The sequence below is a fragment of the Medicago truncatula genome, chromosome 7, assembly GCF_003473485.1.
Source record: "Medicago truncatula cultivar Jemalong A17 chromosome 7, MtrunA17r5.0-ANR, whole genome shotgun sequence".
NCBI classification, from domain to species: Eukaryota; Viridiplantae; Streptophyta; class Magnoliopsida; order Fabales; family Fabaceae; genus Medicago; species Medicago truncatula.
Window position 1 is genome coordinate 36,340,886 of NC_053048.1, and position 20,541 is coordinate 36,361,426.

Consider the following 20,541-nt stretch of genomic DNA (forward strand, 5'->3'; position numbering starts at 1 on the left):
AGCAATGCTTTATCTCTTTCTCTTCCAAATTCTGAATTCAGATCCTCTCTGGAACAGTTTTCTTCACTTGAAACAGAATGGCCAAAAAATATGAAGGACCTGCCATTGGAATCGACCTTGGCACGACCTATTCATGCGTAGCAGTTTGGCAGCAGCGTAACAATCGAGCTGAGATCATCCACAATGATCAAGGCAATAGAACCACACCTTCTGTTGTAGCTTTCACTGATTCACTAAGGTTAATTGGTAATGCTGCTAAAAATCAGGCTGCCTCAAACCCAACCAACACTATCTTCGGTAGTAATTGATATTTCTTTCTTTCTTTCTGTTCACGTTGTTTTATAAATTAATTTATAGTTGTTAATATGCTTTCACTAAAAAAGAGAAAATTATATATCACAGCCATTTTATTTATTTATGCAGATGCGAAGAGGTTAATTGGAAGGAAATTCAGTGATTCCATTATTCGGAAAGATATAAAGTTGTGGCCCTTTAAGGTCATTCCTGGAGCTGATGACAATCCCAAGATCCTTGTTAAGTACAAGGGCAAAGAGAAGTGCTTTGTTGCTGAGGAAATATCGTCTATGATCCTCTCAAAGATGCAGGAGATTGCAGAGAAATTTTTGGAGTTACCCGTAAAGAATGCAGTGATCACAGTGCCAGCTTATTTCAATGATTCTCAGCGAAAAGCCACCAAAGATGCCGGCATTATTGCTGGCCTCAATGTAATGCGGATAATCAATGAACCAACTGCTGCTGCACTTGCATATGGAATTCAAAAGAGAGGTAATTTTGTTGTTGGAAAGCGAAATGTATTCATCTTTGATCTTGGTGGTGGCACCTTTGATGTGTCTCTTCTCACACTTAAGGATGATAGTTTTGAAGTAAAGGCCACTGCTGGTGATACTCACCTAGGAGGAGAGGACTTCGATAATAAAATGGTGAGCCACTTTGTGAATGAGTTGAAGAGGAAGAACAATGTGGACATTAGTTTGAACCCAAAAGCTTTAAGGAAGCTGAGAACTGCTTGTGAGAGGGCAAAGAGGGCACTTTCATATGACATTGAGGCCACAATTGACATAGATGCTATATGTCAGGGTATTGACTTCTGCTCATCAATTACTCGGGCGAAATTTGAGCGACTCAACATGGACCTCTTTGAAAAATGTATGGAGATTGTTCGGAGTTGTCTACGTGATGCTTACATGGACCAGAGTATGGTACATGAAATTGTCCTTGTTGGAGGTTCATCTAGAATTCCCAAAGTGCGGAAACTATTGCAAGACTTTTTCAAGGGTAGGGATTTGTGCATGAGCATAAACCCTGACGAGGCTGTTGCTTATGGTGCAGCTGTGCAGGCTGCTTTGTTGATTGATGGCATTAAGAATGTTCCAAATTTGGTCTTGCGAGATATTACACCCTTGTCGCTTGGTATATGGACAAAAGGAGATGTCATGAGTGTAGTGATTCCTAAGAACACTCCAATTCCTATTAAGATGACTGAGGATAGATGTAAGACAAGTGTAGATAACCAACTTGGTGTATCCATCCATGTTTATGAGGGTGAGAGAATAAAAGCCAGTGAGAACAACTTGTTGGGTTTGTTTCGTCTCTTTGTTCCTCCTGCTCCCCGTGGCCTTTGCATCAAAGTATGTTTTGCTATCGATGCAGATGGTATATTAAATGTCACTGCTGAGGAAGAAACAACTGGAAATAAGAGTGAGATCACAATAACAAATGATAATAGAAGACTTTCAACTCAAGAAATTGAGCGAATGATCCAAGAAGCTGAGAAATTCAAGGTTGAAGATATGAAGTTTCAAGAGAAAGCTAGAGCGGTAAATGCTTTGGAAGATTATCTTTACAAAACGAGTAAAGTAATGGAGGATAACAGTGTTAGTTCCATGCTGGCTCCTGCAGACAAAATGAAGATCGATTCTGCGATTATGAATGGAAAGAGTTTGATTGATAATCATGGCAACCAGCACAATGAAACATACGTGTTTGTAGACTTTTTAAAGGAGCTTGAAATCATCTTTGAATCCTCGTTGAATAAAATAAACAAAGGTTTCAAGAGAAAGTTTGAGCAATGAATTTACAGCATGAGTTAAGTAATGAAGGATAACAGTGTTAGTTCCATATCGACTCTTGGAGACAAAGTAGTGCAAAAAGAAACATGTGTTTATGGACTTTATGAAGGAGCTTGAAAGATCAACAAAAGTTACATGCTCTGATGACGAAATTGATTTGGAATATTTTAGTTTTTTATCATTTTCTTATCAATTTCAGTTTCCTCATGTACTTGATGAAGCTGTTTGTGTTGCGACTCATTCTCGAAATGATATGACTCAGAGACACACACAGATATATATATTTCATTCAATAAGAGAGTAAGTGTTAGAAATAATATGTTAAAATATGCGTTGCTAATATTTCACAATAAAATTCACACCAATAACATCCGGCACTCTCTATCAAAAAATAAAATAAAATCCGGCACTATCACTAGAAGATTAACTAAATTGCTTCTAATGGTTCTTAAAAAAAAGATTACTTTCTAATGTATCTCATGAAAACAACTATTTAGAAAGAAATGATTACTCTTGTGATTCCTTAACTTAATTTCAAATAATGATTTCTTCCTTTATCTTTTTTTCACGTCATTTTTATCCTTTTAATTAATTTGAATGAAAGAAAATTGTTCAAGTTATAATAGAAAATGCTATAGAGTGCTCTTAGAGCATTGGTTATAGAAACAAAAATAAAAACATTGTGTTGGAAAATGGTAAAAAAAATTATCAATTAAATTTGTAAAAAGTTTAAAATGTGGTTTTTCTAAATTACTAATTTTGATTTCCTTAACCTTAACCGGTTACTTCTACCCAATTATAGTTATAAAAGTTGAGTATGTCATATCTTTCTTGTTATGACTATCAACTAAACCCTTACCGTTGTATTATGTATAAGTTCAAACAGCTCATACAAAACATAATTTAGAGAATCAGTAAACTCATATTATCATTTACTGCTCAATATGGTTACATAATTATCAAGGTTCAAACAGTTATAACGATGAAAGCTACAATATTAAAACAGTGCAAAACAAAAAATGATAAACAAAAATAATGTAATGGCAAAAGGTATGCCTTAATATTATGATATAAACAAGTAAAAACAACTTAGATACATTACAACAATCCAGTGGTATTAGTCAGCCTTTCGAACTCTTGGTTCTTCATGGTTTGATCAACAAAATGTTCTTTCAGCATCGACAACAAAGTCAGCATAAAATGGGGAAGCCAGCGAATATGTAAACATGTAATCAAAGAGAGATCCAAATATTCAAAAGCCAAATAACCATTCACATAAACATTGAAATATAACAACCGCATCAAAATGCTAGCAATATCACAGAAATGCAACCTAACAAGGTACTTATATCCACGCACAACCAGAAGCACCCAATTCATAGTTTAAGCTAAAGGATTAAAAATGACAGCTTTTATTGTCTAAGTTCTATACATTTTTTATATATTTTTTTTATATAAGAAATAAGCAAGAGTGCAGGACTACTTAGAAGCAGTTACTCTGATGGATATCAACTAGGACCTAATTTTTTATTTCGTTTAGGCTAATATTAATTGTTAATTCTCAGGATTTGAACTCTAGACCTCATGGTTACAAGTCCTACCGTCTCCGCCAAATCATCAATTGAGTTTCCCAGTAGGACCTAGATGCAGAACTCGGTTAACATTTTACATATTTTTTGAGACAATACAAGTAAAACAACAAGCAAAAGCTAAAGTACTAAAAAATGCATGGTTTAAGCTAAACTATAAACAGAAATTCCTACATTTGATTTTAAGCTAAAGGATTCAAATGGTTACAACCTCCTGCCTTTTCTTCTGAGTATATTTTCAAAAAGAAGATTAAATTTTTTAAGACTAATCAATAACCTATTCAGAGTAGAAGTTTAATAGCCTTTTGAAACAGTAATTCATATGCATTGTCCAACTCCAAACGTTTCCATGTGGTTTTTGAAATTAATTACTAGTAGTATTGAATTTTTTTTTGAATTTTTTAAATAACTTATATGCATTTAAAACACATTAATTTGTGACTTCCAATTTCTAAACAGATATACTAATGTGCACCAACTACCGAGGGAGTCTGTTTAGTGCATACATGTATCTCTTTCTCTTCCAAAAGTCTAAATTAAAATCCTCTCTAAAACAGTTTTATTCACTTAGAGAATGGCCAAAAAATATGAAGGACCTGCTATCGGAATCGACCTCGGCACAACCTATTCATGTGTAGCAGTTTGGCAGGAGAATATCAACCGAGCTGAGATCATCCACAATGATCAAGGCAATGGAACCACACCTTCTGTTGTAGCTTTCACTGACTCACTGAGGTTGATTAGTAATGCTGCTAAAAATCAGGCTGCCGCAAACCCAACAAACACTATCTTTGGTAATTGATATTTTTTTTCTTTCTTTCTGTTCTTGCATTGCTTTATAAATTAATTTATAGTTGTTAATAATATCCTTTCAGTAGAAAAGAGAAAATTGTACATCAACATTTTATTTATGCAGATGCAAAGAGGTTAATCGGAAGAAAATATAGTGATTCTATTATTCAGGATGATATAAATTTGTGGCCCTTTAAGGTAGTTGCTGGCACTGATGACAATCCCATGATCCTTGTTAAGTACAAGGGTGAAGAGAAGAGGTTTGTTGCTGAGGAAATATCATCTATGATCCTCTCAAAGATGCATGATATTGCAGAGAAATTTTTGGAATTGCCTGTAAAGAATGCAGTGATTACCGTGCCTGCTTATTTCAATGATTCTCAGCGAAAAGCCACCAAAGATGCTGGCATTATAGCTGGCCTCAATGTAATGAGGATAATCAACGAACCAACTGCTGCTGCACTTGCATATGGTATTCAAAAGGGAGGTAATTTTGTTGGAAAACGAAATATATTCATCTTTGATCTTGGTGGTGGCACTTTTGATGTGTCTCTTCTCACACTCAAGGATGATAAGTTTGAAGTGAAGGCCACTGCTGGCGATACTCACCTAGGAGGAGAGGACTTTGATAACCGAATGGTGAATTACTTTGCGAATGAGTTGAAGAGGAAGAACAATTTGGACATTAGTGGGAACCCAAAAGCTTTAAGGAAGCTGAGAACAGCTTGTGAGAGGGCAAAGAGGACACTTTCATTTGACATTGAGACCACAATTGACGTAGATGCCATTTGTCAAGGTATTGATTTCTGCTCACCAGTTACTCGGGCCAAGTTTGAGCAAATCAACATCGACCTCTTTGAAAAATGTATGGAGATTGTTGGGAGTTGTCTACGTGATGCTAACATGGTCAAGAGTAGTGTAGATGATATCGTCCTTATTGGTGGCTCTTCTAGAATTCCCAAAGTGCATCAGCTATTGCAAGAATTTTTCAAGGGGAAGGATTTGTGCATGAGCATCAACCCTGATGAGGCTGTTGCTTATGGTGCAGCTGTGCAGGCTGCTTTGCTGATTGAAGGCATTGAGAATGTTCCAGATTTTATCTTGCAAGATATTACACCCTTGTCACTTGGTATATCAACAAAAGGAGATATCATGAGTGTGGTGATTCCTAGGAACACTCCCATTCCTGCCAAGATGACAGAAGAAAGATGTAAGACAAGTGTAGATAACCAATTTGGTGTCTCAATTAATGTTTATGAGGGTGAGAGAATAAAAGCCAGTGAGAACAACTTGCTGGGTTTGTTTAGTCTCTTAATTCCTCGTGCTCCTCGCGGCCTTCGTATCAAAGTATGCTTTGCTATAGATGCAGATGGTATACTAAATGTCACTGCTGAGGAAGAAACCACTGGAAATAAAAAAGAGATTACAATAACAAATGTAAATGGAAGATTGTCAACTGAAGAAATTGAGAGAATGATCCAAGAAGCAGAGAATTTCAAGGTTGAAGATCTGAAGTTCCAAATGAGAGCTAGAGCAATGAATGCTTTGGACGACTATCTTTACAAAATGAGTAAAGTAATGGAGGATAACAACGTTAGTTCCATGGTGACTCCTGCAGACAAAACAAAGATCAATTCTGCAATTATGAACGGAAAAAGTTTGATTGATAATCATGGCAACCAGCACAAAGAAGCATGCGTGTTTGTGGACTTTTTGAAGGAGCTTCAAGGCATCTTTGAGGCAATGTTAAACAAGATCAACAAAGGTTCCAAGATTAAGTTAGAGCAATGAATTCTTTAGACGACTACATTTACAACATGAGTTAAGTAATGAAGGATAACAGTGTTGGTTCTATTCTGAGTCTTGGAGACAAAATAGTGCTTAATTATGCAACTATAAGGTCCACTTAATCTTATGAGGGAAGTGATTTGTAATATTTTAGTCTTTTTAGTTGCGTTTATCAATTTCAGTTTCTTCATGTATAATGTTGAAGTAGCATGTTTTGCTTCTTTGATTACATATTTTGATAATATATGCTATGCTGGCCTTGTTATAAAATTAACATGTCTTACCATGTTGTCTTTCTTCTTATCAAATAGAATCTCGCTATAGTTTCAAAGTGCTCATACCAGAACATATAAATTGGGCCATCAGCAAACTCATTACTACTCTCAATATGAAGGTTACATAATCATTTTCACACTTCAAACCATTACAAATTTACAATGATGAAAGCTACAACATTAGAAAAACAGAGCATAACGAAAAATGATTGAAATACAAAATGTAATGGCCAAAGGTATGGCTTAATATTATTATATAAACAAGTAAGACAACTTAGATACATTACAACAATCCCTAAAAAGTGGTATTAGTCAGCCTTTCAAATCCTTGGTACTGATATTTTACAAACAACTTATTTACTTGCAGATTAAAAATATTGCCAAATCGCATTTTTCATTTAACAAAACTATATGTTGCTGGTCTAACCCTTTACACTGTCCTCCGATAAATTCACAGGCAACCTTGACCATGATACAGTTTCCCTTGACTCAACAATCCTCCTGCGAATCACTATGGATAAACTTAGCACAATGCAAGCAGCAGCAGCCAAAGTAAGCAAAATACCCGTATTTCCACTTGACCGGTGACTATTGAGAACAAAATTAGCACAAACGTTTCCATCAAGACTCTTGTGAGTATTGTTCAACTTCATAACCTCGACTGCATTCAACATACCATCAACGACATGTGCAAGGCTGCTCTTTGAAGGACCTATACTAACATTCAAAGCCCCAACACTACTATCTCCATCAACAACAAAGTCAGCGTAAAACGGGGAAGCCAGCGCATTTGTTACTAAAGAGAGATCGAAATCTTCTAAAGCCAAATAACCATTCACATAAACATTGAAATACAACAACCGCATCGAAATACTAGCAATATCACAAAAATGCAACCTAACAAGATACTTATATCCACCCACAACTGGAAACACCCAAGTCATATTAACATTCGGCACATAATCATTCCTACTTTTAATCAACCTAGCCGTATTATAAATATTATCCGGTCCAACCTCACGACTCGCTCCTCCAACACGATAATTAATCCTACCCCCAAAATAAAACCTCTCGGACCCATCACTTGATTTCAGAAACTCATCATCAGTAACCCAAGTCCTCGACAAGGAATCATTAAAAGGCGTAACTTTAGGACCGCCAACCGTAACCCTATAAACAACTTCAAAAGCTTGTTTATTCAAATCATCAAAACTCTTCAAACCCTCTTCACTCAAAAACTGTGCTGTTTCAAGAACAAGGTCATTAGGTGCAGAAACCACCTCAATAGCATTCACAAACCCAAAATTCAAATCTTTTTCCGGTACAAATACAATCTCCACCTTTTCATAATCAACCCAAATAAGATATTCAACTACCCTAGGGTTTTTTACACAATCACTAAGAAAACGTGTAAAATTGCTTAAAACAACATACCCATTAACCAAGATTTGAAATTTAGCATGACCCAGATCAAGATTCGATGAATTAAAGGCGTGGAAATGAAAACGGACAAAGTGGGTCCCTTTAGTTTTAACAGGGAAAGTGTATTTGGTTGATTTGGTGAAAACCCTAGCGGTGTGGTAGATGGAAGGTGAATTGGGAAATGGGTTTTGGTTTGTGATGGAGATGGAATGGGGGGAGGTGGAAAAAGAAGAGTGTTCAGGGGTGAAAAGACGGTTGTTGAAGGTGGTGGAGAGGGTGGAGCCGGTGTTGATGAGGTAGTTGTCGAGGGGTGAGAAGAGGTGGGAGGAGATGGAGATGGTGGTGAAGGAGAGGAAGACGAGGAGAGAGAAAGGGTTGAAGATTTTCATGGTTGGGTTTGTGATTGTGTTGTGGAAAATGGTGATGAGAAGGAAGAAGATGAAGAGGAGAAGACTGAGGTGGTATGAAGAGTCAAGTGGGACCCACACGTTATGCTCTTACAGCCTGTGTGAGGTGGGATCAAGCACTTTCTGTCTTTGTAGTTGATTCATTCAAACCCACCTTCACTCTCTTCATCACCATTTCCGGGAACTTATCTTAATATTTGGTTTCTATTTTGAAAGGTCCAAAATTGATCTTAGTAATTGAAAGTTACATTTAGGGGATTTATTGAATTATGATTCTACGAGATTTTAAAAGATTTTTTAATTATGAAAAAGTTTTGTGGTATTCAATCAAGATTCTTTGTCATTTTAAAAAAGTCTTGAGGTATTCAATCAAAACTTTTATCACTTAAAAAAAGTCTTCTGGTATTCAAAATCATTCAAATTTTGAAGGATTGTTTAATAATTTGGATTTTGATGGATTTTGTAGTGTAATTTTAACAAGAAAAAGTCTTTCATAAAAAGATGAAATTTCTTGAGATTGTTTTTCTTTTAAAAGTTACTGTATCTTTCTTCTCCTTTCTTTCTCTCCCTCCCCCTCCCTCTCCATATTCTCTCTCTCTCTCTCTCTCTCTCTCTCTCTCTCTCTCTCTCTCTCTCTCTCTCTCTCTCTCTCTCATCCCCCTCTCTCCCTCTCTATCTCATAAAAAAAATAAAATGATGTATTGAGAATATTATGATAGAGAGTATGTCGTAGTCAATGTTCCGCAGATTGAGTGTTAACTCTCTGAGATTACCGAGTTTACGTTTTTAGGTACAAAAATCGTGTTAACTCTGAGGTAAAGTCGGTTTCGGGTAAAATCGGAAGGTTTAATGAGTTTGACTGAGTTAACACTCGGTAAACTCGTGTAAACTCGATCGATTTGTAATGACTGACACAATATTTTTTTTAACAGATTTGTAAGTGCTGGCATAATTTTAAATATCTACAATTGAATTTTGTGGGAATAACATTTTTAACAAATAAAAAATGTGTATTGAAATAATGTGTTATAGTGTTTTTTAGTCCCTTAACATCTTATAAAATCCATAAAATTCTTAAAATTTAAAAATCAATAGTAAAAGAATTTTTTATTGGTTTTATTTTTCTTTATTTAAACGCTAGAATTTATTTGTTCATTATTTTTATCATTCACGCTTGTAAGTTTGTTCTTTTTTCCTTAAAATTCATTGAATCCTTTGAAAATTTAAAATCATATAAAATCTTTTAAAATCCTTAAAAGTCAGTGTGATAAATTCTTTAAAATCTTGAGTGTATAATGTAACATCCCGGTATTTTTATACATTATATATATGTCATTAGTAATATTTTTCTTGATTTATAATTTATTCTACAACTTATTTTATGCGTAAAATATTTAAGAAAATATTGACATTTCCTACTTTGGTTAATTAATTTGAATTTTATTCCATCTATTTTACTTTTATTAATAAACTTGATGTCACAAAATAGGATAAGTATTTCTGGTTTATTTTTATTCTACTCCTTCCTTTTGGTATTTTATTTGGGCGTTATTTTAAGATTAATTCTGTATTATATTAATTAGTTTTTATTTGACATGGTCATAGTATTATTAAAACTAAAGCTACACGTTTTGCTTGTGCCTTGCTCAGTCACATAGGTTGCACAATATACTTCCTAATTATTTGGCTTAGTGGCTGCACTTGAGAGAAAATAATAGCAACATTAGTATTCAATCCACTATCAACATAACTTCCCTTATTTTTGGTAATTAGAAACAAAAACTGCATCAGCTAGAGTCATAGAAGAATAAGCCGTCGTAAATTGAATTGGAAAAGCATTAAGCATGTAAGTTCTCCTCTCTCCCCTCAAATCATATATCACACGATTGAGAAGTTTCAAGATACCCAAATTCATGTCTCAAATTATACTACAGAGGCCAATTAATGTTCCTTATCAATTCTCTACAAGTCTTCCTTTGTTCAATTACAATTTTGATTACAATATTCAATTACTTGTCTCATTATAATTATGATCAACTTCTCCTTAATTTCCTCCTCTTTTTCCCTCGACCCCTATTTTCTCATGGTGACCCACATGCCACTTATAGGTTCAAATACTCTACAATATTTTCTATGTTCACGAAAGTTATTTTCTGCCGTGAGCAACCACTAGAAATCATGCCACTCCCTCACATTCATACCAACCCCTTATGTTGTAATAGTAAACCTCTTTGTTCGAAGAATATTTATCATCTTGGAACCGTAAGCAAAACCACCCATCTGCAACATACTCAATTTCGTGCAAGCCTAAAGAAACATGAAGTGTTAGTTCGTGCGTTTGAAGATTCTCTAAAAGCACTAAGTTGAAAGGGGAGAAAAGCGTCTAAGGTAAGGGCTCTAGTCTTGACCATGATTTGAATGAAAATGATAGATTATGATGTTGAATTTGATATGCTTCTTGATTTAATGGATGAGTGAAAAAGATTTATTATGTTTTATTAATTTTCTTGTAGTTGATAATTATATGAATTGGTGAGTTGCAATTTTGTTAAAGTATGTGATTTGATGAATGTGTAAAGTAAAGTGATCTTCGTTGTATATGTGATTTTGTGTCAAGAAAAGTTTATAGAAAAGTGCATAGCATGCATATAATTGCATTTGAAGGATTTTAAGTGCCAAATGGGGCGATTATTATTGTTTTAATGGATTTATAAGTGCCAAATGGGACGATGACGATGACGATGACGATGACGATGATTATGATTATGATTATGATTATGATTATGATTATGATTATGATTATTATTATTATTATTATTATTATTATTATTATTATTATTGCACGACTCCTAGATGATGGTCTATAGTGGAATACAAACAATATTGGTCTACCATAGACCTTATTAATTCTTTTAATTCTAACGGTTGGATCTTTTTTATCAAAAAAAAGATTGTTGGATAGGTCCATTATATCTTATGATATGTCATCAATAACTTTTTTTTGCCCATTTCTTCATCTTCTACCTCATCTTCATTATCAACCATCCTCATAAAAAATCCAGAAAAAAACCAAAAAAAAAGCAAAAAAACATAAATCTAAACATTCAAACTCTAATCAAACACCTAAACATAAATCCAATCCCAATCCATAATCAATCACTTATCCATTTTATTTGTTCTTTAAACTAATTCTCACTTATTGAAAATTCATTCTCGTAATGAGAATTTATTCTCCTCACACCACTAATAATCAATTATCCACTTTTTCTTCTCATCCCTTCGTACCCACAAATGTTTTCATTGTTTAACACCACATTTTTCTCTCAAACAAACCAATAAACAACCCATTAGAATCAATAACACTAACTCATCTCTTTTAAAGAGTTTGTTTAATCCAAAAAGTGAAGAAGATGATGATGATGATGTTGATAAGAAAAAGAAGAAGAAAATAGAATTTGCGTGTGATAAAGGGAAGGAAGAGGAGGATTTATTGTAAGAAAAGAGTTTGTTTTGTTGGTTGGTTTTGTTCATTACCATTTCAGTTAAGCTTTTTCTGGATTAACAGTAAAATTTATTGTAAGAATTAGGGGAAGATTCAAGATCCAAAATAGAGGTCAAGATCGATCTTTCTGGCACCAGAAGCAATGAAACAGATGGGAGAGATAACGAAGCAGGAGTGAGAAGGAGAATGAAGTTCGAGAGCGAGGATTGGTGGAAGAGGAGATGAGCGTGTGGATTGAAAAGTTTGAATGTGTGTGGTTCAGATCTGAAAAATGGGTTTTATAGAGGAGATGAGAGTTTTGCGACGGTGACTGCGTTGGTGGTTACGGTGGCCATGGAAGAAATTTTGAGAAGTGGAACGAACGTGTTTGATTTGACAAGAGGATCTATGAATTTAATTAGTTTTTGTTTTTTTTCGCTTTCAAATTCTGGAAAAGGTTGATGAAGATTTAAGAAAGAAGAAGGGAGAAATGATGAAAAGTAAAAAAATTAAGTGATGACGATTCACTATAAATATAATGGATATGAAATCAAATGGTTAAAATCAAATCAAAAATTTTAAACATTAAAAAACTAACTGTGGCGACCAAATTAAATAACGGAGCAAAAGTTGAGGGAGCAAAATGATGATTTTAAGACTTATTGGACCAAAATGAAAACTGGGAATTAGTTGAGGGACTATTGTGAAGGTGAGAAAAACATAAGAAAGGGGGGGGGGGTTAATTGTGTTTTCTTTTTCTCTAAAAATTCTTCTTCTAGTATCACTTCAGAAGCTGGTTAGGAATGCTTCTGATGTGATGTTCAGAATCAGATATGCAGCGGAATAAAAACAGAGAAAAGAAAGAGAGACACAAGCAATTATCCTGGTTCCTTCCACAAACCGGAAGTAGTCCAGTCCCCCTTGCACTTCCAAGGAGATTTCCACTAAGAAATAATCACACAGATCACAAATGCTCAATACTATCTAGTATGAGACTTCTCAAATGCTCAAGCACGCAGGCGAGAGACTTCCAATGCTCAAGCACTAAAGCAAGAGTCTTCTAATGCTCAAGCACGCAGGCGAGAGACTTCTAATCAAACAGAATTACACAGAAAATTGTTTGACTTTGAACACTTGATATACAATAAGTGGTGTTCACATTACAATGCAATAAAGACTCTAGACTTAAGAATTTCTAAGATATATCAAATCAGTGCAGAAATTCAAAGTGCTTTTTAGAATCAAATTTGGCAGAGTTTTGGCGCTTTTAACTTGTGTTGATATCTCTTACAAATCTTCAAGTCTTCACTCCTTTATATAGTGGTGAGTAGAGAGACGTTGAGATTTTTAGCACGTCTAAAGAGTCGTTGAGTTCCTTTGATCATCCACCAGTAATCTTTTGCCTGATTTGGGTGTAGTCATATGAAGGATCAACTTCAAATTCATTCCTATCTTGAAGGAACATTTCTGCAGGCAGAGCTGTTGTCTTGTCTTGTAGCGTAGACAAAAACAGAGTAGTGAAGGTAGTGGTTGTACACTTGTACTTTGTCAACTCTTCAATGAAGGACAAGCACCCAGTGCTTTTCAAATGAACGTTGGTACCTCCCTTTTAATCCTTCGTTCTTTTAGACGAGATTAAAACGAAAAACAACTCCTTTGAAACTTCAGTTTAAATGTCCTGATCAACTGTAGCTTCTGGTGATGATATAGCTTCTGATGAAATCTTGCTTCTGATGGACTTCTGCTTCTGATGACGTCATTACTTCAGAGGCACTTGTTACTTCAGAAGCACTTCATAGCTTCATATGCAGTTTTCTTCAGATGCAGTTTTCTTCAGATGCTTTAGATTCATTTGCTCTCTATTGTTCTTCCAAGACCTATTGAAATTGATTAACTTTGCCTATGGTACTGTACACTTGAACAATTATTAGCAATAACCAATTGACAATTTTTAATACCTTGTTATCATCAAAACTCATTAAGGTTTATTGTGAAATACATTTTGTTCCAACATATTGGATTAATTTAGACATTAGTTTTTAAGTTTCAAAAGTTTTAAATATGTCATTTTAGTTGGTAAGCTATTTCACCGTTACCCTACTGTTAGTTAATAATTAATTGATAAACATTGCCTTTTAAAAGTTTTAGGGTGTCAAAAGATTACGTTTAATAGTCATAAATATCATTTTGGCACTATAAATGTCATTTAATAGTGCTAGAAAGACATTTGTTGTTGTAAATAGTTGCCTTTCTAGCACTACAAATTATCATTTGTGACTATTAAACCTAGTGTTTTGAGTTTTGACATCCTGGAGCTTTTAAAAAGCATCATTTTGATTCAAGTCAACAACTTAACAAATACATCAACATCAGTTAAAATGACTTATTTAAAACTTTTGAAACTTAAAGGATTATAACTTGCGGATTTTGTCAAACTAAAATGACCTAATTAAAACTTTTGAAACTTAAAGGACTAACTTGATAATTATATCAAACTAATAAGACAAAAGTGGTATTTGACCTTTATTTTTTATTTTTTTTTTAAATTTAAGAAAAGTCATTTTCAGTTTAATATTTCCTTTTTTTTTTTTTTTTTTTTTTTTTTTGTCTTCTTTAATCAATTGGTTAACGTTTAATTTTGAATATATGTTCATTTTAATATGGACTATTCTCACAAGTGACATAAGTGCGTTAATATTTGACAAATGTTAAAAAATAGAGACAATATGTCCTCTTTTGATAGTAGACGTCAATGATTATCTTTATTTGTACGATGAAAATAATGACTTAATTGATATCAGATTGATTCAAATAACATAAAATAAATATGTACATCGTATTAAACCGACATCAATCAAATCACCATCTTAACCACACATATGAGAAATGCCAAAACTTTAAGTTTATGAATAGTAGTGTTGACTTTTGTTTGCATATTTTAAAATTTTAACCAATTGGTCTGCGGTGGATCATTTATGAAGGTGATTTTTCTTAAAAAAAATAAAAATTATGAAGGTGATCTACTAAAGAACTCACCTTGAGTTTATTCATAAACACTTATGATATTGTTTGAGAAAGCTTATAAAAACATTTTATGAGGTTACATAACTTGTTTTCAGTTTATTTCTATAATCTTTTAAAGATAACTTGTAAAAAGAGTTTATAAATTATACAAAAGCAATTTAACTTTTTTTAAAAGAAAAAACAATATAATTTTAAAAAAAGTTAATGATTTTTAAAATGTGTAAACACAGCTTGACGAATAGGTTGAACACCCTACACCACAACCCCATCCACCGAAATCGAAGACAACGAATTAAGTCTTCTTCTAGCGGTTAAGATAGAGTGAAATTTTTTGGAATTAGCGTCACCATCCCGGAGCCAATTTAATCTTGATTGCTGCCAACAAATACTTGTATTAAGACGAGACAGAGAATGAATATCCGTCGAAATACCATGAAGTTCATCGAGTTCGCCGATGAACTTCATATTATTACAAAACTTAATTTATAAACAATATATTAATCTGTAAAATTTTAGAAATTTTAGAATCCAAAACTTATTATTATGTTGAGATTCATAAGTCGTAGGTGATATGTGATACTAACATAACAAGTAACAAATGTATCTACAAGGCTTCCAACAACGGTTTGTATTCAATCAAATTATAATAACTTATGCTAGAAAATAGTCAGCGAGCCATCCCTTCCTCGTTCCGATGGTATAAATGGAAATTTCAGAGATTAGGCCTCTTCTATGTTTGAAATTGAAATTAGTTTCAAAATTCAAACAATTCATACACAAGAGAATTGCTGTTTACACTTTACATAAGGCTGTACCACATGGATATTTTACTCTTTTGCCCCCTTGGCAGTTAACTGTCGAGGAATTTGAAATCCGACTGCAATTAACTGCCGATGAAAACTTCGGTAGTTAACTGTCGAAGAAAACTGATTATGCAGACAGTGGATTCTGCATAATTTTAAACATTTCCAAACCATTTTTTCGGCCAGTTTTTACCTGTAATTAAACCAGAGCATTTCCAAAGGAAAAATAATTCATACAAGATTGAAACTCGGACATAAACAAGATAAATACAATATTTTTTACAATTGTCCATAATTAAATTAAACCGACATTTGGTTCAAATTACACAAACTTTTGAAATTACACATCATTAAATTAAATCCCTACTTACATTCAACGCAATTGCATATGGAACGAACATACATATATAATGTATTATCTTCCACCATATTCCGAAACATAAATCTGACGTCGCTATCGTTGCGAATAAGCCAAGGCATATAACTTGCCGTTTTCCATGCGTATTCATCTCTATCTTCTCCTAGGTCTATGCATGACATTTGACCAAACAAGTGACGTGTATATTGATTTTCACCAAGATGCTCAAAATAAGTGTTAAGTTGTGCCTTCAAATCGTCAAGAGAGTCCGTCGGAGTTATCATAACCTTAACCGTGTTTTTAAAATGTTCAATACCTATTTTTTTACGTCAAAAGTGTGTTGATACCTCCTATGCTTGATGCTTGAATGATTTTGGATTAAGAATTGATGAAAAAAATATTGGATTTTGGGATTGAATGGTGGTAGAAATGAAGTTGATGATGAAAATAGTGTGTAGGGGGAGCAGGTGGCTGTTTCATCTGATGAAACATTTCCTCGGCAGTTAACTGCAGCCGGAATTCAAATTCCTCGGCAGTTAACTGTCGAGGGGGTAAAATTGTATTTTACTAGTGTGGCACAACCTTATCAAATGTGGGAACAACAATTCTCGAAACAACTAGATTTGCTAAATAATTAAATTGAAATTATTTAATAGTAATTCTTTAACCTCGGTGCTTTTCCAGTTTTCTTGTCAATCTTCTCTTGTTTCCAAATGCAAGGAAGTTATTTTATAAACATACTTGGGACGCTCAAGCATAAGGTGTGCAAACAAAGAGATAACAAAACGGATAAAATAGCATCAAAGTTGTCACTATAGTATAATCAAACAGACTTAACACAAAGATATTTATGGCAAGAACATGTGTATAAAAAAACTAGAATCCAACATTAACACTGTCCAGCAAAGCTGCACTACACTTGAAGCAGGTAACCACCATTGTTTTTCACTTCAAAGCATTGCCAACCCACATTTAATTCCCAACCTCCAATAGTTACAGGACAGAATCACGGGTCTTCCCGATTTAGTACATGCAGCCACTCCATTTGCAAAACATTTCAGCGCAATAACATAACAACAAGCAATTTGCAGCAACCAATTAACTCAGTTCTGCATTGAAATACAAAACCGGATCAGATTGTTTTCCTCAATAATTTAATATTACAGAAACAAAGAAGAATAACTTAATACCTTTAAACTTGACAGTGATATCCTTGAATTCCTCTTAATTTTCTGATGATTTAATGTAAACGTGTTTGATGTGTGATATCTTGGGCCAATCATGTCCTACCTCTGGCTGGTATCTTCTACATAATTCAGGACAACCTTCCATTCCTAAGATTTCAAGGTTTGGGAGGCAATGCAAATCATCAGGGAGAGAAAGTACTTTCGGGCAATTCACAATTAAAAGTGTATTTAGACAATGTGAATTAATTATCCATACAATACCTGTCCAAAGTTTAGTCAACGAGTAACTACCAATCATACCATTGCAGCAACATCTGGATGGAGGAGCAACTTGGTATTAACTAAATTTTAAATGAGAAAACCAAAATAAATAATTCCCACTGACATTTAGTGGTTGACACTGTCGAATAGGATTACCTCTTGCCGAGAAACTATGAGAAAACAAAATAAATAAATAAATGAGAAACAATATTTTGATACAAAATAATTTGTTGTCGAAACTTGATGTAAAGTTTTTGAGTCAAAATTCAAAATAACACGACTCATTTTATTTTGACAAATATTAATTCGTTTTATTTTACATTGTTGATGTAGTTCCTATGTTAATTTGTTTTACTGATATAAAAGGCACCAAAGGCAATACTACTTATGAGTTGATATAGACTTTATTTCTCTATTTATAGACTCAAACGGTCTTATAAATTAAGTTCGAATTTAAACCACACAAAACTCATGTGCTATCTTGAGCTGAATCTAACCATTTTATTTAAACAATGGCCACTAAAACAAGTTCAAGATATTGTTTGCTTGTGCAGCATCTTGCCGGTCAAATTTGTAACATCATGTTACTTGCAGCTTAATGTTCATCAAGGAATGGTCTCTAAATATCTTCAACTCTCGTTGAATTGATTCATCACTTTGTTCCAATCTTTAACATCTTGCTTACACACCAAACGGCAACCACACTTCACTATTTGCAATGAATGACAGCAGTAACATTTCAATACAAATTCAATGCCATTCTCACTCCAGTAATCATCTTTGAGAATTCTATCGCGAAATTGATCAATGGACAAGTAGAGAATATAAAGGTGAGGAAGATATGGATTCATAGGAGGTAATGTTCTGGTGGTGACAAACAGCTTAGCATTACTTGAAAACAAGCAACAATCAATCTCATGGTTGCACAGCTCAGGTGGGTCAGCATAACTAAGTAACAGAAAACACAGAAAATCCCATCCAATCATCTAGATGGCAATTATTAGGGACTTGTATTTTTGCCCAGGAAACAATTCTTTGAGGAACAAACCAAGATGGGGTTTCTTTCCCAGGGATAAGCATGTCAAATCTTGCAGAGGGAAGACAAAGTCCCTGAAACACGTAATTGTGAAGTTAAGTAACAAGATGGAGATTATGTCATAGCATTAGCCATTCTAAAGTACAGACACACATGAAATTATTATGTCTATGAGAGTAATGCATAATACATCAATAGGCTTCAATTTTCATTACAAAGTTAATCTTACCACTCATATTCTATTTGTCTCATATGTTATTATGCATTGATTGCCTTAATGTATCACCATCAAGTGCATCAAGAATTTTTACACAGATAAATCTAAGATACGTACCTCGATAAAACTGTTAATTTTTTTTTCAACGTAAGATAGTTGTCTAGGTGATGCAAAGACACTGCATGGCTTTGCTGGATTAAATTTGGTAGTTTCCAGTGAATCACAGTTACTTGCATCCAACTCAGTCATACTTGATGAAATCTCTGGCAACAATTGAAGCTTTTGGCAGCAATTTAGATAAAGAAAATGTAGCTTTGGCAGTTTAGAAATGGTGCTTGGTATGTAAACAAAATTGTTACCAGTTAGATCCAAAGACTTCAACGATGATAAGTGGCGAAGATAATCTGGGATTGATTCTTCAGAAAGATTACAGTAACTTAAGTTTATATATCTCAAAGAAGGTAAATTCCAAAGAGAAGTTGGAAATCTGAATCCAGTAGAAGCTTGTTGACTCCCAACTATCCAATTAAAGGGAAGAAACCAGTTCATTGACTTGGTCAATGGCCCTTTGGAACCAGCAAATGATAATACTTTTAAGATTATCTAGATAGAAAATGGAGGAAGGTAGTTCATCAATAGCAGTATCATTGGCATGAAGTTCCTTCAAACACTTTATTTCCTTTAATCCATCTGGCAATCTACAAAGTCTTGAACATCCGGAAATGTTCAAAATTATGAGAGAATTCAATCGATGAATGGTATCTGGAAGGCAAACAAGACTTTTGCAGTTCTTTAAGTTTAAACTAGCAAGTCCAACTAGGCTTCCTAGTGATGAGGGTAGGTTTCTAATAGCTATTCCTTCTAAGGCAAGCATCGATAGATTTTCCATGCTTTCCCCAAACTCCGGAAGGATTTTAAATTCACAACAGCCAGAAAGAATTAACTTCTCCAGAGAACTCATTTCCAACTTCCCTGGAAGAGATTTAAGACTTTTGCAGTCTTCTAAATTCATCAAAACAACTTTCTTGTGGTGTAAAAGGGATGGATGAACCTCAGTCAGGCCATCACAGCCTTTGAGAATCAATTTTTCAAGATTTGGAACACCAGAAAAATCAGGCAATCTCTTTAGCTTCTTGGAAAAAGTCATATTCAAGTACTTCAACTTTCCTATAAACTGCTCAAAATTGTAAAAATATGAAAAAGTTATCAGCATCAATCGTCATGGTGATGAAATTTAATAGAGGTCTCGATGAAAGAGTGTCTTACCTTTATTCCTTGCCAAAGGTGTTGAATTTTGCTGTGAGATAATTTAATGTCAACAACTTCATCCAGTTGAGTTGTTTGTGGGCCAGAGTTTTCAATGGACAACCTCTCCAATGGAGAACTTTTAATGAACAAGGAAGGCAACTGAGGCTAAGGGGAAGTTGCATCTCACCTAAACTAAGATATTTTAGGTGACTTGTGTTAAAGAATGCTTCACTGCTCCAATGCTTCATATGATTGAAGTAATTTCACACCTATGCTGTTAATTGCTTCGGTTCCCTACAAAACCATAATAACAAAAAGTATAATCTTATAGAATGAGGGAAAGCACAAACTTAAGCAAACAAATGGTTGCATTGCATTGTGTGTGTAAAATATTTATTTAGTTTAACTTTGATATACTTGTAGCTCAAGAAAAATCTATACTGTCAATCAATCATAAACGGTCATAAATGCGACAACCTGATTATGCTCGAGTGCCCGAACGATTGATGCATTCCGCCGATCGATCCTTCTCAGGTTCGATCAATCGCATCCTCACAAGTCTC

General features: G+C 34.1%; 4 protein-coding genes and 1 long non-coding RNA gene across 6 annotated transcripts; 2 read left to right on the top strand and 3 right to left on the bottom strand.

The window, feature by feature from the left end:
• Positions 1-48: 48 nt before the first annotated feature.
• Positions 49-2,210, top strand: LOC11432624 (heat shock cognate 70 kDa protein). Its single transcript, XM_003623959.4, has 2 exons — positions 49-297; positions 424-2,210. The coding sequence occupies exons 1-2, from the start codon at positions 78-80 to the stop codon at positions 2,091-2,093; spliced, it is 1,890 nt and encodes a 629-aa protein (XP_003624007.2). The 5' UTR covers positions 49-77; the 3' UTR covers positions 2,094-2,210.
• A 1,678-nt stretch (positions 2,211-3,888) lies between these two features.
• LOC11430131 (heat shock cognate 70 kDa protein) lies at positions 3,889-6,529 on the top strand. The gene is made up of 2 exons (XM_003623961.3): positions 3,889-4,473; positions 4,596-6,529. Exons 1-2 carry the CDS (start codon positions 4,254-4,256, stop codon positions 6,260-6,262), a joined length of 1,887 nt encoding a protein of 628 aa, XP_003624009.1. The 5' UTR covers positions 3,889-4,253; the 3' UTR covers positions 6,263-6,529.
• Positions 6,530-6,613: 84 nt separating this feature from the next.
• Positions 6,614-8,527, bottom strand: LOC11426934 (probable receptor-like protein kinase At5g24010). Its single transcript, XM_003623962.4, has one exon. The coding sequence runs from the start codon at positions 8,343-8,345 to the stop codon at positions 6,957-6,959; it is 1,389 nt and encodes a 462-aa protein (XP_003624010.1). The 5' UTR covers positions 8,346-8,527; the 3' UTR covers positions 6,614-6,956.
• An 8,280-nt stretch (positions 8,528-16,807) lies between these two features.
• On the bottom strand, positions 16,808-17,556 carry LOC11436482 (uncharacterized). Of its 2 annotated transcripts, XR_005643202.1 has the most exons (3): positions 17,478-17,556; positions 17,220-17,363; positions 16,808-17,138 (listed from the first exon to the last, which is right to left on the bottom strand). It is a non-coding gene; the product is annotated as an uncharacterized lncRNA (long non-coding RNA). The 2 variants fall into 2 exon arrangements; XR_003006728.2 differs by lacking the exon at positions 17,478-17,556 and having other exon boundaries at positions 17,220-17,416.
• A 550-nt stretch (positions 17,557-18,106) lies between these two features.
• Positions 18,107-20,086, bottom strand: LOC11428962 (TMV resistance protein N). Its single transcript, XM_039827981.1, has 4 exons — positions 19,322-20,086; positions 18,848-19,233; positions 18,526-18,587; positions 18,107-18,425 (listed from the first exon to the last, which is right to left on the bottom strand). Exons 1-4 carry the CDS (start codon positions 19,941-19,943, stop codon positions 18,107-18,109), a joined length of 1,389 nt encoding a protein of 462 aa, XP_039683915.1. The 5' UTR covers positions 19,944-20,086.
• Positions 20,087-20,541: the final 455 nt, after the last annotated feature.